This window comes from Sciurus carolinensis, chromosome X (assembly GCF_902686445.1).
Source record: "Sciurus carolinensis chromosome X, mSciCar1.2, whole genome shotgun sequence".
Taxonomy (NCBI): Eukaryota; Metazoa; Chordata; class Mammalia; order Rodentia; family Sciuridae; genus Sciurus; species Sciurus carolinensis.
This window is the reverse complement of record NC_062232.1, coordinates 91,284,499-91,303,278: the sequence shown is the minus strand read 5'-3', so window position 1 is coordinate 91,303,278 and position 18,780 is coordinate 91,284,499. Positions and strand designations below refer to the sequence as shown.

The 18,780-nt window shown below is 41.1% G+C and overlaps 1 protein-coding gene across 8 annotated transcripts in view; it reads right to left on the bottom strand.

Annotated features, from left to right (window-relative positions):
* Tmem164 (transmembrane protein 164) overlaps positions 1-18,780 on the bottom strand; it is a 163,293-nt gene that overhangs the window by 29,387 nt on the left and 115,126 nt on the right. For all 8 annotated transcript variants that reach the window (XM_047536140.1, XM_047536144.1, XM_047536146.1 and 5 more), the window contains one exon: positions 8,119-8,197. In XM_047536140.1, the coding sequence (XP_047392096.1) occupies positions 8,119-8,197 (79 nt within the window). The remainder of the gene's footprint in view (positions 1-8,118; positions 8,198-18,780) is intronic.

Here is an 18,780-nt window from a genome sequence, read left to right as displayed (position 1 = left end):
AACTAGTATAACATTTAGGAATTTGGATATATCCTTACAACTTATGGAAGCCTATACTCTTTGATGCACTTAAAGGATTTATCCCAATGATATATTTGAACATATGCAAATGACATAGGTTCAAGGTCATATAGTGCTGCATTAGTTATATTAGCAAAAGATGTAAACAAACTAAATGGACATTGATCAACAAATTATGCTATAGTGTTGTAGCCTCATACTATGATTTCAAGCTAGAACCCTAGAGCCATATTCCTGGGTTCAAACCCTGGACCTGCCATTGACTAAGCATCAGTTTCTCACGTTTAAAAGGAAGAGAGCAGAAAACACCTACCTACCAGGGTTGTTGTGAGAATTAAATAAGTTAATTAAGGTGAAGAGTTTGAAAACAATTATTAGGCATGTACCTGTGTTATAGAAAGCTTCAGTGTTTTATTATGGTATATTCTGGCATCCACATAAGAGAATACTACACTGCTGTGAAAAAGACAGAGGAAGTTTCCCATGGGCACACATGGAAAGCTATCTATGAAATACAGCTAAGCCAAACAGTAACAACAATAGCAGCAGCAGAATGGGTGGATGTATGCTATTTTTGAATGTTTTTTCTTAAGAAGGGGTTTAAGTAAAATATTTAAAAAATTTACTTATATAGTTATCTCCTAGTATCCGAGGGGATTGGTTCTAGGAGCCCACATGGATACCAAAATCAGTGATAATCAAGTCTATGACATAAAATGGCATAGTGCTTTGCATATAACTTATGCAAAACCTCCTATATAATTTAAATGCTTTCTAGGTTACTTATAATAACTAATACCATGTAAGTGGTTATTATATCATTTATGGAATAATGATGAGAAAAAAATGTCTGTACATGTACAATAAAGATGTAATTTTTTAATCTGAGGTAAACTGAATCCACAGATATGGAACATGGATACTGGGGGCTGACTGTGTGTACAAAAGGAAACTCTAGGAAGATATGCAAAAATCAAAAATGGTGGTCAACTGTCGGGCTGTAGGAGAGACACTGTGGATGGAGGCAAAGAAGGGTTCAGAAGAACATTTCTCACAATATTGCTTTCTACACTTTAGATTTTGAACTAAAATTTAAAATGAAATTGAATTTGCAAGAAAAGAATCAATTAGGCGGGTGTAGTGGTTGAGGAGGCTGAGGCAGGAGGATCGGAAGTTTAAGAACAGCCTGAGCAACTTAGTGAGGCCCTGTTAAAAAAAAAAAAGGATGCAGATGTGGCTCAGTGGTAAAGCACCGCTGTGTTAAATCTCCAGTTTAAAAAAAAAAGTAAAGAAATAAAAGAATCAATTGGTAAAACAAGGAAAACTCATGGCCCTTCTTAAAACTTTCACTGCTGGGCTGGGGTTAAAGCTCTGTGGTAGAGTGCTTGCCTTGCCTAGCATGTGTGAGGCACTGGGTTCAATCCTCAGCACCACATAAAAATAAATAAATGTTCATTGACAACCAAAAAAAAAAAAAAAACTTTCACTGGTTTCCCATAGCTTTGGGAAACCTCTGACCTGGTTTACAAAGACCTTCATATCTGACCCTAACCCTGTCCTCAGGCACAGTGTTATATCCTCTCTCTTGCTTTCCCGCTTGCCACACTGCTGTTGAACGTGCCAGTTTGTCCATTTATATATCAAGGTTCACCGACTCTAATTCTACATTTGTCTAATAAACTCCTACTCATCCTTTGGATCTCTGTTTAAATATCACTTCCTCAGGTCACTCTCCCCCAAGCCCCAAGATTATCGAGTTCAGCTTATTTTGTTCTAAGGTGTCATAAAAGCATGTTCCTTCCCCTCAAAGTACACATCTTAGTTGTAACTGCATTCTGGTGACTGATTCCTATCATCTCCTGCAACTAGCTTAAAATTATGAGGGTTAGGGTGGTGTGTGACTGTTGCTCATCAGAGACCCCTGGTGGCCAGTGCTGAGTCTGGGAAAAAGAAGTCATTTGTTAATAAAATCTAGATGAACGAACAAATGGCCATGGGGCAAAGGTGATTCCCAGATTATAGCTGGGGTGACTGGGTGGTGCCACCTGGTGGGGAAGGAAACAAGCTGGTATAGACAGGTTGAGTGTGACATATACTTGGGATATTCAGGTGGAGATGCTGAGGAGACTCAATGAACTTCAATCTGATAAGTCAGGGCTGTAGATACCGACAAATAGTGACCATCATGATACGGATAGTAGCCATCACAATAGCGACTGGTGGTTAAACAACAAAAGCACACAACACTGTGCTAGAGTACTCAAGGCAGAGGTGAGCCTAGAACAGAACTTCGGGGAAAGGAGCAGCTCAGAGAACTGCAGAAAAAGAACTTGGGAAGAGGGCTTGGGAAAGCATGGTCAGTGAGGTAGGCAAGCCAGAAGGCAGAGGGACTTTGGAAGGTCTAAAAGCAAAGCATTTCCAAAAAGACTGATCAACAATGTCCAACATAGCAGTTCAGTTGGGTAAAGAATGATCATTAGGTTTGGTCAGATGGATGTCACTGGCAATCTTTTGAAGTGCCATTTCTGTGAAGACCCTGGCTGGGGAGCAGGGTCCAAATTGCAATGTTCTGAGGAACAAAAAGTAACAGACGATGGACTCATCAATTGCAAACACACACAGTTATCTTCCATAGTTACCTAATGTTCATGATGTGATTTTAAGTGGTAAACAGATAAACATTTTATTTTTATTAGCTACATATCTAAAGTATATTAAAATAGTAAATCAAAGCCATGACTCCATGAATACTATGAGGTTTCTTTGAAGGACATTTTATTTTGGAAATATGTGTATATATAAATATTTACATGGAGAAGGCAAAAATTGTCATGCCTAAAGAGCTGAAGTTTGGGAGACACTGGAAAGACTGGAAAATCTTTACTGGCTGAAAAGCCAGTAGTAAAGGAAGCATTGGAAATCCCAGGAAACGTGATAGAATGAGGTTCCAGAGGAGGTGGGTGGGATGTGAGGTAACGACACAGGGGTATGGTCAGCCAAAGACAGGAAGAACATCACTTTTTCCAGGAAGAACATAAGGATGGACATGGGGGGCTGTCTCTCCCTCTGGAGATGGCATGCATTCTCCCTTGAAGATGTATTCCTTGCTTTACCTCAAGTTTCCTGCTCTCAAGATAGTTGTGTTCTCCTTTGTACCTTCAAGATGGCTAGCATTCTCCCTGAGTGTGCGTTTCTTACTTTACCCCTCAAATGTCTCTTCACTAAGATAGTCCACATTTTCCCTTAAATGTACATCTATTTTTTAAAGTAAATATGTCTCGGGCTGGGGTTGTAGCTCAGTGGTAGAGTGCTTGCCTAGCATGTGTGAGGCACTGGGTTTGGTTCTCAGTCACACATAAACAAAGTAAAGGTCCACTGACAACTAAAAAAAATAAAAATGAAAAATAAATAAATAAATATGTCTCTCTAAAAAAAAAACAAAGAAAAGGAATGGACATAGGTAAAGAAGCTTGTGGAAGTGAAGTATTGAGGGAACTCCCACTGAAAAGCTCTACACCTCAGACAGTTTGTGTGTGTGTTTGTGTGTGAGAGAGAGGAGGGGGGAGGGAGAGGGAGGGAGAATATGAATGTGCGTGTGAGAGAGTAGAAAGGCACTGGGCACTGGGCATTGTGGTGCATGCCTGTAATCCCAGCAGCTCAGGAGGCTGCGGCAGGAGGATCTCAAGTTCAAAGGCAGCCTCAGCAAAAGTGAGGTGTTAAGCAACTCAGTGAGACACTGTCTCTAAATAAAATACAAAATAGGGCTGGGGGTGTGGCTCAGTGGTTGAGTGTCCCTGGGTTCAATCCCCAATACCCTGCCCCAAAAAGAGTAGAAAGGGCAGAAAATTTGAATATAGTGGACAGGAAGCTTGAAGAAGAAGGAAAAAGTTACACATGACTTCTGAGGGCAATGTGTGGAGGAGATGACCACAGACAAAATAATTCAATGGTGTTCATAGCATAGTTATAATAGGAACCATGAAATTTTAGTGACCCTAATCAGAATGGCTTGGGAGAGATTTTTTTTTTCCTAGTAGCTGAGACTAAGCACATTGGAAAGGGATTGGACACTGATCCCAGTTGGGAGGGAAAAAAGGGTAAGATGCTTTTCAAGAACTGGTGAGGGGGAAGTTTCAGAAATTGGTCATAGAGGTACAAGCTGATGGGGAAGAAAAGAAACTGAAAGAAGTAGAGATTTGAGCCAAAGAAAGGGACACAGCAGTTTATGAGTTCAGAGAAGTCTTAGGGGAAGATGAGGCCCAGGTGTCAGAAGAGAAAGCAATATCAAAGTCACTGCAATTTAGAAGCCCAAACAATGAGAAGTTGCGGGTAGGGTAAGAGGTCATTTTTTTTTTTTTGAAGGAAATAATGTTTACTGAGCATCCATCACTTGCTACTTTACATTCAAGTTCTTAATCTTCCAACAACCATCTTTGAGATTGACATTATCGTTATTACTGTTTTATTACTATTTTTAATAAAAGTTTCTCAGGCTGCTGGTTATGCCTGTAATGGAAATATTGAGAATCACAGGTCACAGACTTCTGGGAATGTGAGGGAAATGATGAAGAGGATAGGTGATAGTGTTGAAGAAAAAAGAGAGAGAATGGTAAAAGAGAAAGCTTTTTCTCACAAAGAAAAAGTGAGACGATGACCTAGAAGAGACAATGAGGAGCTGGGCAGTTTGTGAGGCAGGGTAGAAAGAGCAGCCTCCATGAGAGGAAATGTCCGGAGAAAGATGTGAAGGACTCTGTTTTCTGTGGAGAGCTACTGATAGAGGTGGAGGTGGTTTCTAAGAAATATAGTTTGTTAATGAGCTTGAGTCGATCATTCTACATTGTATATGTTGTAGTGTCACTGTATACTCTATACATAAATACAATTATAATTTGTCAATATCCAATAAGGAAATTTTGAAAAATAAACACTTTAACAAAACAGAGGAAAAAAAGAAATATAATTCCAGAGGGCCAAAAGCAAAGAGTTGAGAGGAAAGAACACAGGGAAAAGAAGAATCAGGCTAGAGGAAGAAAAAAAACAGTGAGAGAAGTCATGCGCACTATGATGGTGCCTAAGGACATGGGAATGATGGAGGAATGGGATCCCCACTCAGCACTACCCATCCACCCGCAAACCACAGGGACAGGCACTTTATGCTAAGGAAGGACTTTGTCTTTCAGAAAAATAGGGCTCCTAGGATGGGAGACATATATAAGAAAGCTGTCCTATCATCTTAAGGGCAAAAACTCCCAAGCCATTTATTTCTGGAAAATTCTGAGAGTCTTTGACAGAACAGAAACCTCAAATTTTCAGCTTTCTTTGTTTACAGGGAAATAATCTTCCCACCCCCCACTCCAGTTCCATTCCCCTTCCTCAAAGCTTTTAGTCCAAGCTTGGGACCAAAGGTAGAGCCAGCCCTAGAAGAACTTCAGATTTTTCTCTCTATGTTCATCATTCCGTAGTGAACAGCAGATGGTAGCAAAGAGCTGAGAAAGGTAATAAACCCTCAAAATAGTTCCAGGCCAGCCAAATAGGCGATACGGCCCATCAAGTTCTAGGGGATGGTGAATGCGCCTACCCAGGGCCTGGAGTCAAAGATCATCTGGGTGAGATCATTACACATCCTGCAAGCTGAATCCTCACTGAGCTAGGGTGTCAAAGGGATATTAGCAGTAAAACAACGTATCATCTCTCACGTCATAGCCCTACTATTTCCTGCCTCACCAGTTAGGGACCTAGGCTACCAACAGGAAATGCTCTAAGATGACACAATTATCTTCTCAAAAATGGTGAAGAAGAAGGGAAGGTGAACTAGGCTTTGGAAATGATTCTGCTCTCACACTACCCTCTGCAGTGCTTACTGGGCTGTATGACAATTGCCTATCTTCTGCAACAGACAGGGACTCCTTTTGGAAGGACCATCTCTCTCTGATTCATCTCTGATTTCCTACTACAAATGCCTGGCACATAGTAAATGTTCAAAAAATATGTATTGAGTGAATCAGGGCAAGAGGTGGGGGAGACTCCCAGCCTGATGTGGTTAGGACTCAAGACATTTAGCCTTTCAGACAGCATACTGTATGAGAAACAGCCCTGGTCTGGGAAGGAATTTAAGCTGGGCTTTGAACCCTGGCTCTGTTGCTTATGGCTGTGGGCAAAGTGCCTAATGTTTCTGGACCTTTATTTTCTCCTCTGTAGAAGGTTGATCCTTCATCCAGCTATCTCTGATGGGAAAATACACAAAGCATGCCTGTCACGTGTTATCTCAATAAAAGGTAGTCAACCCAACATACACTCAATAAAAGGTAATCACTGATCCAGGCATGGGGATGCACACCTGTAATTCCAGCTAGTCAGGAAGTTGAGACCAGAGAATCCTGTGTTCAAGGTCAACCTGGGCAATGTCTCAAAAAAAAATTGCCACTGATATTTTTTGTGCATATTATTCCTGTTGCTACAGTTTCTTCTCAGGGTCAGGTATTGGGGGTGGGGGAAGAATCACTAGAAGTAGTAAGCAAACTGGAATTAAGATTCAGAATCTAGGCTTCGTCAGCTCAGTTCCCTCAAACAACATAGCACCAGAACCAATAGAAAGCTGCAGAGGAGTCAGCCTAGTCTAGAGGGCGCAGCATTCCAGATTGTTCTTTTGGAGGGAGGAGGGAAGGCTACTTGATATTTTCCACGTCAACCAGTCTAGCTCAGGTACCTGACAGCTTTTCATGCTTACCTGAGTATAAAGAGGTTTAACTAAAGCCATTTAAGTATTCGGGTACAGTCCCCACCACACAAATCAGAAGACAGGAACAATGAGGGTAGGGGTCTGGTTTCTAGGTTCAATTTAGAATCAGTTTATCTTTGAGACTTGACTATGATCAGGAGGCTGTTGCCTGTGTCACACGGGACAGACCTGAGTAACAGCAAAAGGATCACAGATATTGGAACTTCAGACTTCCCTTAAAGCTCAGAATGGAAACCAACGCTTTTAGAGCTAACTAAATGTAACTAAATGAAAATGTTCTTTGGCAGTGTGAAACCCCAAGTGGCTATACAGCATAAAAGCAGCCTCAGAGATTTAGACAAATGTATGGAAAGGAGGCCTAATTGATAGGAACCAGGAAATAGGAGACAAATCTCCTAACTACCAAGAAGCATCAGAATCCAGTAAAACTTCCAGATCACCCTCCAGTGAGCTCAAGGGCCCAGGTAGCCTCATGCCACTTTTAGTGCAATAGAAATAAAATTCTTGCTGCCTGATGTAGGGACAGTGGGTCTTCCAGAAGAGTCCCAGCAATCAAGATAGAAAGACTAGTCATTAAGACTAAAAGACAATGTCTCCCAGTTATAGGGCCTTTCAGGAAGGGAAGAACACTAAAAAAGATCAGCTTGGCCACAAAGGCCCGGGAAGTTCTCTTTCCTTTTGTCTACTGCACAGTGGAGAGAGGGGAACATTTAAGGGGCAATATAAACAAAAACAGATCAGTTTCCTTTCCAGACTGTCTTTACCAGGTGGGTGGACTCTCCCTCTTGACCAAATGAAAAAAGTTTGCAATAGTTTATTTTACATGAAGGATTCTGTTAGTTCACCTGCCTCTTCCCTCGACCCCATAATACCCCAGGCCCTCAAGGCCTCATCCCTTTCAGTATCTTCTTGGGTTCTGAGAGGATAGATGCAATGAGCAAGAACCTAAGATCCCTCTCCCGAGGGGACCAAGTGCTCCATTTCGTCCTTCCACTGTATACTTCACACAGAAGCAGGGGGCACACACAAGCACAAGAAAGTGACAAAGTATAGGGGGCACCATGCAAATCCAAGGCCACTGCCAAGAGCCCAAAGCCTAGGCCCTATGACAGGCAGTTAGTGGTACCATGCTCAACCCATGAAGGATATTTCTGAAAAGCCTCCAGACTCTTTTGCAAGCCTCATCCATACCCATCTTCCCAGTCCCCAGTATCTGCCATCAATCATGCTGAAGAAACCCAGCCAAGCAGCAGCTCAAGATGCTGATAGGCCCCCAAGAAGTAGTTGACTCCTCCAAATCCAAACAGAGAGAGAGGTAAGGTGTGAGGTGGCATAGGGGTGTTGTGTGCTGGCCTTACCTCCTTTCCAAAGCAGGTAGATGGGCACCACATAGAGCATGACATGCTGAATGTAGTAAATCTCCAATTCAAAAGGGAGCTGTGAGGACAAGATGGAGAGAAGCATTTCAGAACAGGAAGCACTTATTGAAGGAGATTCTGAACTTGAATGCCCTTGCTCTTCAGGACCCACATTTTAGCAACCCCAGGCATTTCACCAGTTCAGTTCTTTTCACAATTAAGAGAAAAATGATGAATATACTTCTGACCTAGAACAGAATCTTCCTAGGTGTATTTTAAAGAGATGATACTTGAAAAGTACTTCACTAAAAAAAAGTTTGGTTAAAAATTTAAGAAAGGCTGCATATAACATATCCACTTGGAGAGTCATTGTGTATGTTATTTGTACGTTAAGGACTTGAGTGAACTCCACAGATAATAATCCAACTTAATATTTTTTCTCCATTGTTTCTCAAATTTATTTAGCAAGTGACTTTAAAAAATAACACTTAGGATTCTGCAGAATATACTTGGAGAAACACAACCTTATGCCACTTCGTACTCCTGGCAAGTAGATGGTGAACTATTTAAAAGTTTATTTCTCATTTGACATGTAGAACATATCAAGGATTTATTATTCTCATTTTCCAAATTGAAAAAAAAAAAAAAGATTGCTAAGTTTGTTCAGGTCTAGAACCAAGAATAACAAGTTTCCACTTTGAATACCTGGGTGTCAGTCAGGGCTTGACCTATTTTTAAAAAATATTTTTAGTTGTAGATGAACACAATACCTTTATTTTATTTTTTATGTGGTACTGAGGATAGAACCCAGTGCTTCACACATGCTAGACAAGTGCTGTACCACTGAGCTACAATCCCAGTCCTATTTTTGAATGAAGACCAAGCATCTGGCCAATTCTGGCATAGTGTACTAAAAGAACATTCCCACTCTCCTGACATCCAACACACCCACAAACTCATCCTTTTTCCAATCCCCCTCAGAATGGAAGCTATGGATTACCAAAGCCAAGCATAGTTTCAACCTGGCATGGGGATCCTGCTGTTGAGTTTGGCAGTAGGCAGAAAATGGAAACATTTGGGTGGCTAACTTAATTTTGGGGAGAAAATGAACTTCAGCAGCTGGCAACAGGCCTCACCTATGGGGCAGACTAACAGGTGTGTGAATGTGCAAACGGATACACATTGATCTCAAGGGCAGCTCAGAGAGACAAGGACACCCAAGGGAAGGTGTCAGCTGCCTCCCTGTTCCTTACAGGGCAAGCACAAAATCAAGACTGTGTTCTAATGAGAGGAGGCAGTTATAGGCCCCCCCAGACACAGAAGCCCAAATAAATCTGCAGTGTGCCAAGGTCTGAAACCAAAAGATGGCAAAGCTCCCAGAATGGGAGCTGGGACAACTGTAGACCCTGGGCACAGACAGTAGCTCTGGTTCTTGACAATCCATATAAAAGGAGAATTTCCCAGGGATGCAAATGATGCTCATTGATTACTTTATATTCGCAGAGGGGAATGTAAAAGCCCAGAAATAGAGATAAGGTTCTGAGTGTCTCTGTAGAAGATGCTGGAATGGGTTATAGGATCTGACACTGGGCATTACTAGCACAAGGTAGGTCTGGAGGCCTGAGAGGCCCACGTTTGGCTTTCAGTATGGTCAGGATGGCCCTACTATTTTATGTGGGTACTGTCATATACCTTTCTATTTTCCATATTTGTATTGGTGCACTATGATTATACATAATAGTGGGGTTTACTGTTATATTTTCATACATGCACACTGCTTTATACTTTTCAAATGTTTTCACATTCATGAGCTACTCACTTTCTCTTTGTTTGACATAAAAGGAGCCTGAGGTACAAAAAGGTTGACTGACTCTTTGCTCAGGTCACCTAGAAAATACTCAAGGAGGAAAAAGTCTTAAGAAGGCTCAGCCCTCTGGCTATAAACTAGAACCTTGAGCTTTCCCTGAAATGGGCTTGAAGTCAGGTTGCTGTCCCACTGTGGCAGCAGAGAACCAGGCCAAGGGCCTGTGGCCAATAGTGCCAGCACACTCTCAAGCAGTCCCCCTGCTGACATCTCCAATTCCAGTGATCAATTACTCATCTGGACTCAAAATGGTCACCTGCCCCTCCCTCCCTTAAAGACCTCCTAGAAAGCAAAATGTCCACCTGCATGTCCAGGGTAGCAGTTAAGTGCTGTGGCTCTAAGCTAGGACTTTGGAGTCTGTCAAATTTGTGTTCTAGACTTGGCTCTGCTACTTATCAGTCCTGTGGCCCAGGACAAGTCATACAATCTTTCTGCCCTAGGTTTGGCATCAGTGAAATGGAAATAAGTATGGTGTCACACAAGTAGTGTACAATTTTTAAACGTTTAAAAATACAACAAATGCTTATATAATCTCCATGTCAGGAACTCTTTGTAAACCATTTACTTAAACTAATCATCATAAAAATTGCACTGTTCCCATTATCTCCATTTTAGAGATGTTAAACTGAGGTATGGAGAACTTAGATAACCTACTAAAGGACACACAACTCATTTGGTGATAGAGCCAGGATTCAAACTCAAGCAGTCTGCTCTAGAATTTATAGTTTTAGCCAGTATATGGTCACTTGATATCTGTGGGGATTGGTTCCAGGAACTCCACAGACACCAAGATCTGCAAATGATCAAGTCCCTTGCGTAAAATGGCATTGTGTTCACATACAACCTACATATATTCTTCTGTATATTTTAAATCATCTGTAGATTACTTACTTATAGATTACTTATAACATCTAATATATAGATTATATATCGGTTATATAAATAGCTGTTATACTGTATTCAGGGACTAATGACAACAAAAGTCTGTACCTCTTCATTACAGATATCATTTTTTAAATATCCTCAATCCATGACTGGTTAAATATATGGATGGGAAATCTGCAGATGTGCAACCCAAGACTACGAGGGGCTGATTGTACTCTGCTTCCCCTGCTTGCTCCCCCCACAAAAGCCTGACACATAGGAAGGGTTGGATGGGGAGGAGCGCTGTTATAATAACCAGATTGGTAACAGCAGTAGCAGCAGCAGCAGGAATAGCAGTATGACTACCATATGTCCTTCCCTGTTCTTCCATATGGTAACTGGGCCCAGCACCTCCTTATTCAAATGATTCTCACCTTCATAGCCTGTTCCATCCACTGTTGCCCCAGCCCCACATCATACAGTGGCCAAGCTTGCCCTACAATACAGGCCTCACAGCTCCTGAGCCTCTTGTCACTGACCCACTGCACCTCTGTAGCCACCTTAGCCACAGACCTCAATTAGGGTGGCCGAGAGAGTGACACCCCCACCAGAGTTTCCTTCCTCTGATGGCTGCCTCACTCTTATTCCAAGAACTCCCTACTTTGGAGACAGGGAGCACAAGGAGAGTTTAACTTGATATATATATGTGTGTGTGTGTGTATGTGTGTATATATATCTATATATATATATCAAGTTAATATATATAATATATAAATAAGTAACTTGGTATATATATACCATTATATATATGCCATATATTCTATATATGGTATATATGGTATATATGTTATATATGGTATATATATGGATGGTATATGGTATATATATGGTTTTACATATATGGATATATATATATAAAACTTGGTGTGTGTGTGTATATATATATATATATATATATATATATATTATATATAATTTGTTACACTTTCCTGAGGAGCAGGGACTATGATCATCCCCATTTGACAGATAAGGAAACTAAGGCACAGAGAAGTTAAAGAACACCCAAGGAAGAAGCATTAGACGTGGGGGAAGAAGACAAAGGGCACTGAGCAGTGGCCACTGAGTCCAGGCTGAGTTCCAGGAACTTTCTCATAGTCTCCCCAACCTTCTTTTCCCTACTTTACAAACAATATCTACGAAATGCCACACTTCCTGCAGAAGAATTTTCACTTAGTTAATTCACTTCTAACCTAAAGATCTCACACTTAAGAACTCTAAATGTCCAGTCTTGTTCCTTTTCAGTTGGAGGAATCCCAGGGCTACAACCTACATGGATGCAATTGAAAGTCAAAGCAATAAAAATATTTTAAGCTACACAATCATTAACTTCTTTCTCACGTCCAAGTCAATATGGTTTTTAGAACTGAAATTACAGAGTGATAAGGTTAACCAGACCTCTGGAGTCAGACTGCCTGCATGGGTACATGGACCCTGTCTGTGGCAAGATCCCCAACCTGCTCCCTCCCACCTCCCAACCTGGACTGGACAGTCACATGCACCACCATCCTCTGCCATGGAGACTACCAATCCCACTGTCCTGCATCCTGTTTATTTCAGCCACCAAAAGTATCCCAAGAATCCCGGGTCACCTCCCAACACCTAAATTCAAATCCCTGTATGGCTCTATACATATCATATGCCCCATCATCCATCCCTCCTCCAGTTCTCGAAATTCTTCTACACTATTTTCTGTAGTCCCTAGCCATCACTAGCAAAAATTTCCTATATCTTCAAACTTTTCTGTGAACAGTCCCTTTACCTTTTTGCTTTACCCAAAACTTAGCCCCCCTCCAATAGCCCTCGAGTGGTGGGTATTTTCCTCTAATACCTTCTTCTGTCACTTGTCAAGGAGGGCACCTCTCCGCTTCTCACTGGAACTTCTAAATGTCTGTCTCTTCTAGACCATTCTCTCTGCCTTTTTTAAACCATTCCTCTGATATGAGAGGAATTCCTCCCTATTAAAGTCACATATGGCCCCCTCTACAGTCATCAGAATTTGTCTCTTGCCTCCCTGTCACTTCTTCCCAACAGTCCCTGGTCAAAATCCCTGTGTTTTCAGTATGTGGTAATGCCCTGGTCCCTCCTTGCATTTCTTTCTGCTCAACCCAAGATCTTCTCTCCATGTTGCCTCATCCCTATTCCCTTGGTCATACCTGTCATTATCAATCAAGACCTGTGACTCCTCTGTAACCTCTATAATGCACTCCACTTTCCAACTCCTCCTCATACCTCAGTTGACATTTTTTCAACTTCACCAAGACTTCAGTCTGTTGATCCTACCAACTCTTGAATGCCCCCACCAACCTCACGTTTCTACCTCTCTATTCACGCAGCACTGAGTTCAAGGCCCAGCAGCACTTCCTTCTGTACGTTCTCTAACTCTCCTGACATTCTCTCCCTTTTTCCTGCTTGCCTTGCCAGACTGCATTCCTGATTAAACCCAACTCTCTGCCTTTGCATCCCTAACCCTATACAAGCAAGCATGGCTGGAGAAAAATATGAATAATTCCACACTGTTAACTCTTTGAATTCATCACAGCAAACTTTGAGCAGACTCCTAATGTTGCCCTATAATGCAACTATGCTTTGAAGGCCATTCAGTCTCCTTTCTGCTAAGGAACTATTTCACGCCTCCTCCCACTTGCCTCAAACCTTCCCCATCTTGCCTGTTTTACAGGGTGGTGGGGGAGAGGTGTGGGAAGAGGATTTGCATGAGCTTGAACCTCCATGTCTCCCTGCTCCCTGCACCCATGCTCACAGCTGCTGGTTCTCCTGTCTCTATGCAGGACGCCCTGTGCTCTTAATCTTGCCATCCATGCAGTACATACCATCCTTCTCACCTACTCAAGGATGGTCACGCCAGCAACTGACCCGTTCTTCACTAGCAAGAAAATAAGCATGCTGTGCTATCTTTCATCTAAAGAAACAAAAACCCTTGATCCTACTTTCTGCTCCAGCTACTACCTCCAATTCTCTGCTTCCCTTTATACTTTTGAGGAAAACTCCTCAAAAGACTTGTCTCTAACTCAGAACCCTTGGTAGCTCTCCTCTGAAATATTCTTCCACCCAAATTCTTCCAAATTTTCACTCTCATCATTTTACCCAAATTGTTTTGTTGAAGTTATCCACAAGTTCCATTTTGTTAATTCTAATGGGCAACACACAGAGGGCTTATGTCGTGTCTTTGCATGAAATAGAAGTAGAATAAGTACATGCCCTTTTTCTGCTCAGACTCAAACCATGCCAGGGTATCAGAGAGATCTGGGGCCCAATCACCCTCTTGTGCAGTTGACAATCTGTATAACTGGATATGCTAGTCATGGTCAATTTTCAAGCCGCGTCTTACTCATTTTACCAGCAGCATTTGATGGAGTTGATGATTCCTTCACCCTTAAAACATTTTCTGCACTAGGCTGCCATAGAGGACACTTCTCTCCCTTTATTCTGTCCCCGTCTAAAAGGCTTTCATTCTCAATCTCCTTTGCTGGATCTTCCTTATGTTCCTCATCTCTAAATATTACAGGACCCCAGAACCAATTCTTTGGCTCTCTTCTCTATTTTCATTTATTAGGTAATCTGATCCAAATTCCTAGTTCTGACTCCCAAATAAATCTCTCCAGCATAGAGGTGGACTGCTGAGATTGAAATCTAGCTTCCTTTAATTGCTATGTAACTTTGGTAAATCACTTAATCTTGCTGTGTGTCAGCTGGCTCATCTGTAAAATGGGAATGATAATAGTATCCACCTCATCCGCTTGTGGTGAAATTAGGTGAGATAATGCAAATAGAGTTCTTGGTCCAGTGCTGACATATATATGAACTCAATAAACATTAGCTGTTACAATCATTATCCTCCACCTTGACATTAATCCTTCCAGTAACTAGTAGAGCTGGAATTTCAATCCCAGCCAGCAAGACTGAATACCAGGTCTCTCTGGGTCTAAAGCTAGAGTTTCGCTTAATCATTCTGCCTGAGAAAGAACCTTCAGCATACCTCAGATTGGTGGCACACACCTGTAATTCCAGCAATATGGAAGACTTAGGCAATAGGATCACAAATAAAAGTAAAAAGGACTGGGGATGTAACTCAGTGGTAAAGTATCCCTGGATTCAATGCCCTGTACCAGGTAAAAAACAGCTTCCAACAAGAGATGATGGCACTTGGGTCTGCTTCACAAGCCATAAGTCACAAATCTGTACATTTGGTGGGTGACTACCAGGGTACTTAGGCTTCCCAACCCAGTCCATTCTTTAGGTCCATCTCTAGGTCAGGGTTTCTCACTGGAATTCTCTTTGTTGCTCAAAGGAACAACAGTACCGCTCAGTTAGGATGATCCTATCCTCATTCTCATCAAATAAGCAAGGAACACTTACTAAGGGACCACTGGGTGGTAGGTAACATGTTTGACTCTTGCAATGCAGCAATGATCATTTTGTATGATAGGGACCTCTGCCCTATAAAACTCCATAGTGAAGTAGAGAGGGCTAACAGATAAGAAATTAATATCAGTGCAGCAAAAGATCATGGGATGCTCTTTAGATTAAGTGTTAGCTTTGGTTTGAGTTTTCTTTCATGCAGATAGTGACAGTTGTAGAGAGCTCCTGTTAGTAAATGTATACACGGGATACTACCGGAGACAGGGAAACCAGTTAGAAACTAGTGATGGGAATGTTGACATAAAGCCTAAGGCAGAGGGAGTGAGAAAAGAGAGGATGGGCAGATTTGGGAGAAGTTCAGGAAGCTGAATCACCAGGAGTAATGAACTGAATGGATAGGGAGTTATACAGAAAAAGAAAAGGAAAGAAAAAGATGACTCGCAAGCTGATGGCTTAGGTAGTTGCTAGGATGCTGGGGCTTCTCCCTAACTTGGGACCTACAGTCAAAGGTAAAGACTAGATGGAGAAGGTGGGGTACAAGAAAAGAGGCTAGGACGATGTCAAATTTGTGGTGCCTCTGAAACAGCCTGGCAGAGATGCTTATAATTCAGTGGAGATGTGGGCCTGGATTGCAAGAGTATAGGCAAGGATAAGAAGAGATGAAAGTGAGGCAAATAAAACACACATACAACTGTATGTTACAAAACAGACGCATGCCCAATGTACACCAGAAAACACAAACGTGTCAGTTTAAAAGGATGAGATTTGGAAATGCTAATGCTTCCTTTAAATGTGCTAATGGAACATCTTATGCACTCTATTTTGCAGACCCTGGTCCTCTATAATCTTTTGAGGAGAGAGTGGGTAGAGAGAGAAAGAAGCCATAACTGAAGGGTAGTAGCAATACAGGGAAGTAACTGTTAAGAATGGGAGAAATCTGCCAGGCACAGTGGCACACACCTGTAATCTCAGTGGCTCAGGAGGCTGAGGAAGGAGGATTGTGAGTTCAGTCAGCCTCGGCAATGTAGAGAGACCCAGTCTCAAAATAAAAAATTTAAAAAAGCTAAAAGAGCTGGGGGTGTGGTTCAGTGCTTAAGTGCCCTGGGTTAAATCCCTCGTACCAAAAAAAAAAAAAAAAAAAGAATGGGAGAAATCTGAACATAATTCATAGATTGAGGGAAGGAGCCAGTAGAGAGGGAGAAGGTGAAGAAGCAAGAGAAGCAGGATGCCAGTAGATGGCAAGAGGAAAGGAAGCAGTCAAAAGGGGACAGAATCTGACGCACAGATGGAAAGGCTAGCCTTTGGCTCCCTGGAGATAAGGAGGGAAGGACAGGCTGAGGTGAGAACACCTGTATGAAGGAGGGATTCATGCTATAAGTCGAGGGAGCTCTCACCATATCCCAGGAGACTTGACATTACCAGAAGTGTCCATGACTAATGATGAGTGAGGGTATATAGTCACATAGAGAGGATGCTAGTCTCAGCTTAGCTCTGGACTACAGCTTCTCAAAATAAATGAGAAGAGTGAAAAAAGATAATCCATTTCCCTTAGCAGGGAAAGGATACAACCCACAGTTAAAACTGCTCTTGGTGATGTTCCTTCCAATAAAGTTTGGCTCTGGAACAGCTTATCTTCATTAACTGACCACAGTCTTAAACTGTAGCCTATTACTGCGCCCAACTCCCTGGGACTAAACACTGCTTCTTAGAGAATCTACAAAAGGAACACCTACAATCTAAATGACCATCACTATAGGACTAGTTAAATAAACCCCCATACATTTGTAGAACAGAATACCATGTTGCCATTAAAAAACAAAACATTACCAACAGGAAATATTCTGGCAAATATAGAATGTGGGGCATTCTATAAAACAACTCTACAAAACAATTCATCAAAACTTCAATAGTCCAGGAGTGGTGGTGCACACATGTGATCCCAGGGACTCAGGAGGCTGAGGCAAGAGGATCACAAGTGAGGCTCTAAACAATTTAACAAGACCCTATCTCAAAATAAAACATAAAAAGGGCTGGGAATATGCCTCAGTGGTTAAGCACCCCTGGGTTCAGTCCCCTGTACCAAAAATAAAAACCCTTCAATATTGTAAATGAAGAAGGAAAAGAGAACTAGTTCTAGAGTAAAACAACAAAACTAAACAGGACAGTCAAAGCAATGCTTGAAACCAGATCATTATTTAGGGAAAAAAAAGGTACATAAAGAAGTTTTGGGGACAAGTAAGGAAATATGAATATAAACAAAGTAGACGGTATTACAGAATTAATTGATTTTTTTCTGAAGGGTGAGAATAGTATGTTTACACAAAAGAATGTCCTTATTCTTGGGAACTATAGGCTGAAGCATATAGAACTGAACAATTAACATATCTGCAGCTTTCTCTGCAATAATTTAGCAAACTTAGCAGAGATCTTCTTAGTAAGAGAATGTGAAAAGATGTTAATTTTTAATCCATCTGGAGGTTATACAGTTGTTCATTCTTATATTTCCATTTTTTAGTATGTTTGAATAGTTGTATAATAAAATATTGCAAATCATTCCAAATTTAAATGACATAATCTGTATGAACTAATGTAACAAAACCCTGACACATACTACATGGCAATAAGAACAAGGTACATAATTTTTGGAGAACAACTTGTCAGTATTTATCAATATTTTTGAATGCCCATTTACTTTGACTTAACAATTTCACTTCTAGGAATTTACATTAGAACAAAATTACTATGCACATGCACCAAGATGAATGGATAAAATGTTCACTGCAGCATTATTTGTGAACAAAAAAATAATAAAGTGTCCTAAATGGTCATCAGTGAGACAGTCACCAAAAAATACTCTAGTTGGGTGAGGTGGTACACACCTGTAATCTCAGCATCTAGGGAGACTGAGGCAGGAGGATCAAAAGTTCAAAGCCAGCCTGAGCTACTTAGTGAGACCCTGTCTCAAATTACAAAATAAAAAGTGCTAGGGATATGGCTTAGTGGTTAAGTGGCCTTGTACCAAAAAAATAAAAGAATACTCTAGAAAAAATGAACTGGGGGCGGGTATGAAAAATGGTGGACTGAGACAGACATCATTACCCTATATACATGTATGATTACACGAATGGTATGAATCTACATCATGCACAACCTTAGAAACGAAAAGATGTACCCCATTTGTGTACAATGAATCAAAATGCAGTCTGTAAAAATAAAAAACAATAATTAAAGAAAAAATGAACTACCCAACCCTATATTTTAAAAGGAGGTACTACCATTTCTAGTTAAAAGAGAATAACTCTATACTGCATAAAGCACAATTCTTTTTGTAAAAGAAAAAGGAGAACTCTGTATACTTTTAGATGTATGTAAATGCACAGGAAAAGAACTGGGGTGCAATTTACCAAAACTGGGGAGGGGAAAGAGAATCAGCAAGAGGTTGTGAAAGGGGATACATTAACTTTGAAATTCATATACTTTTATAGCTGGATTTTTGT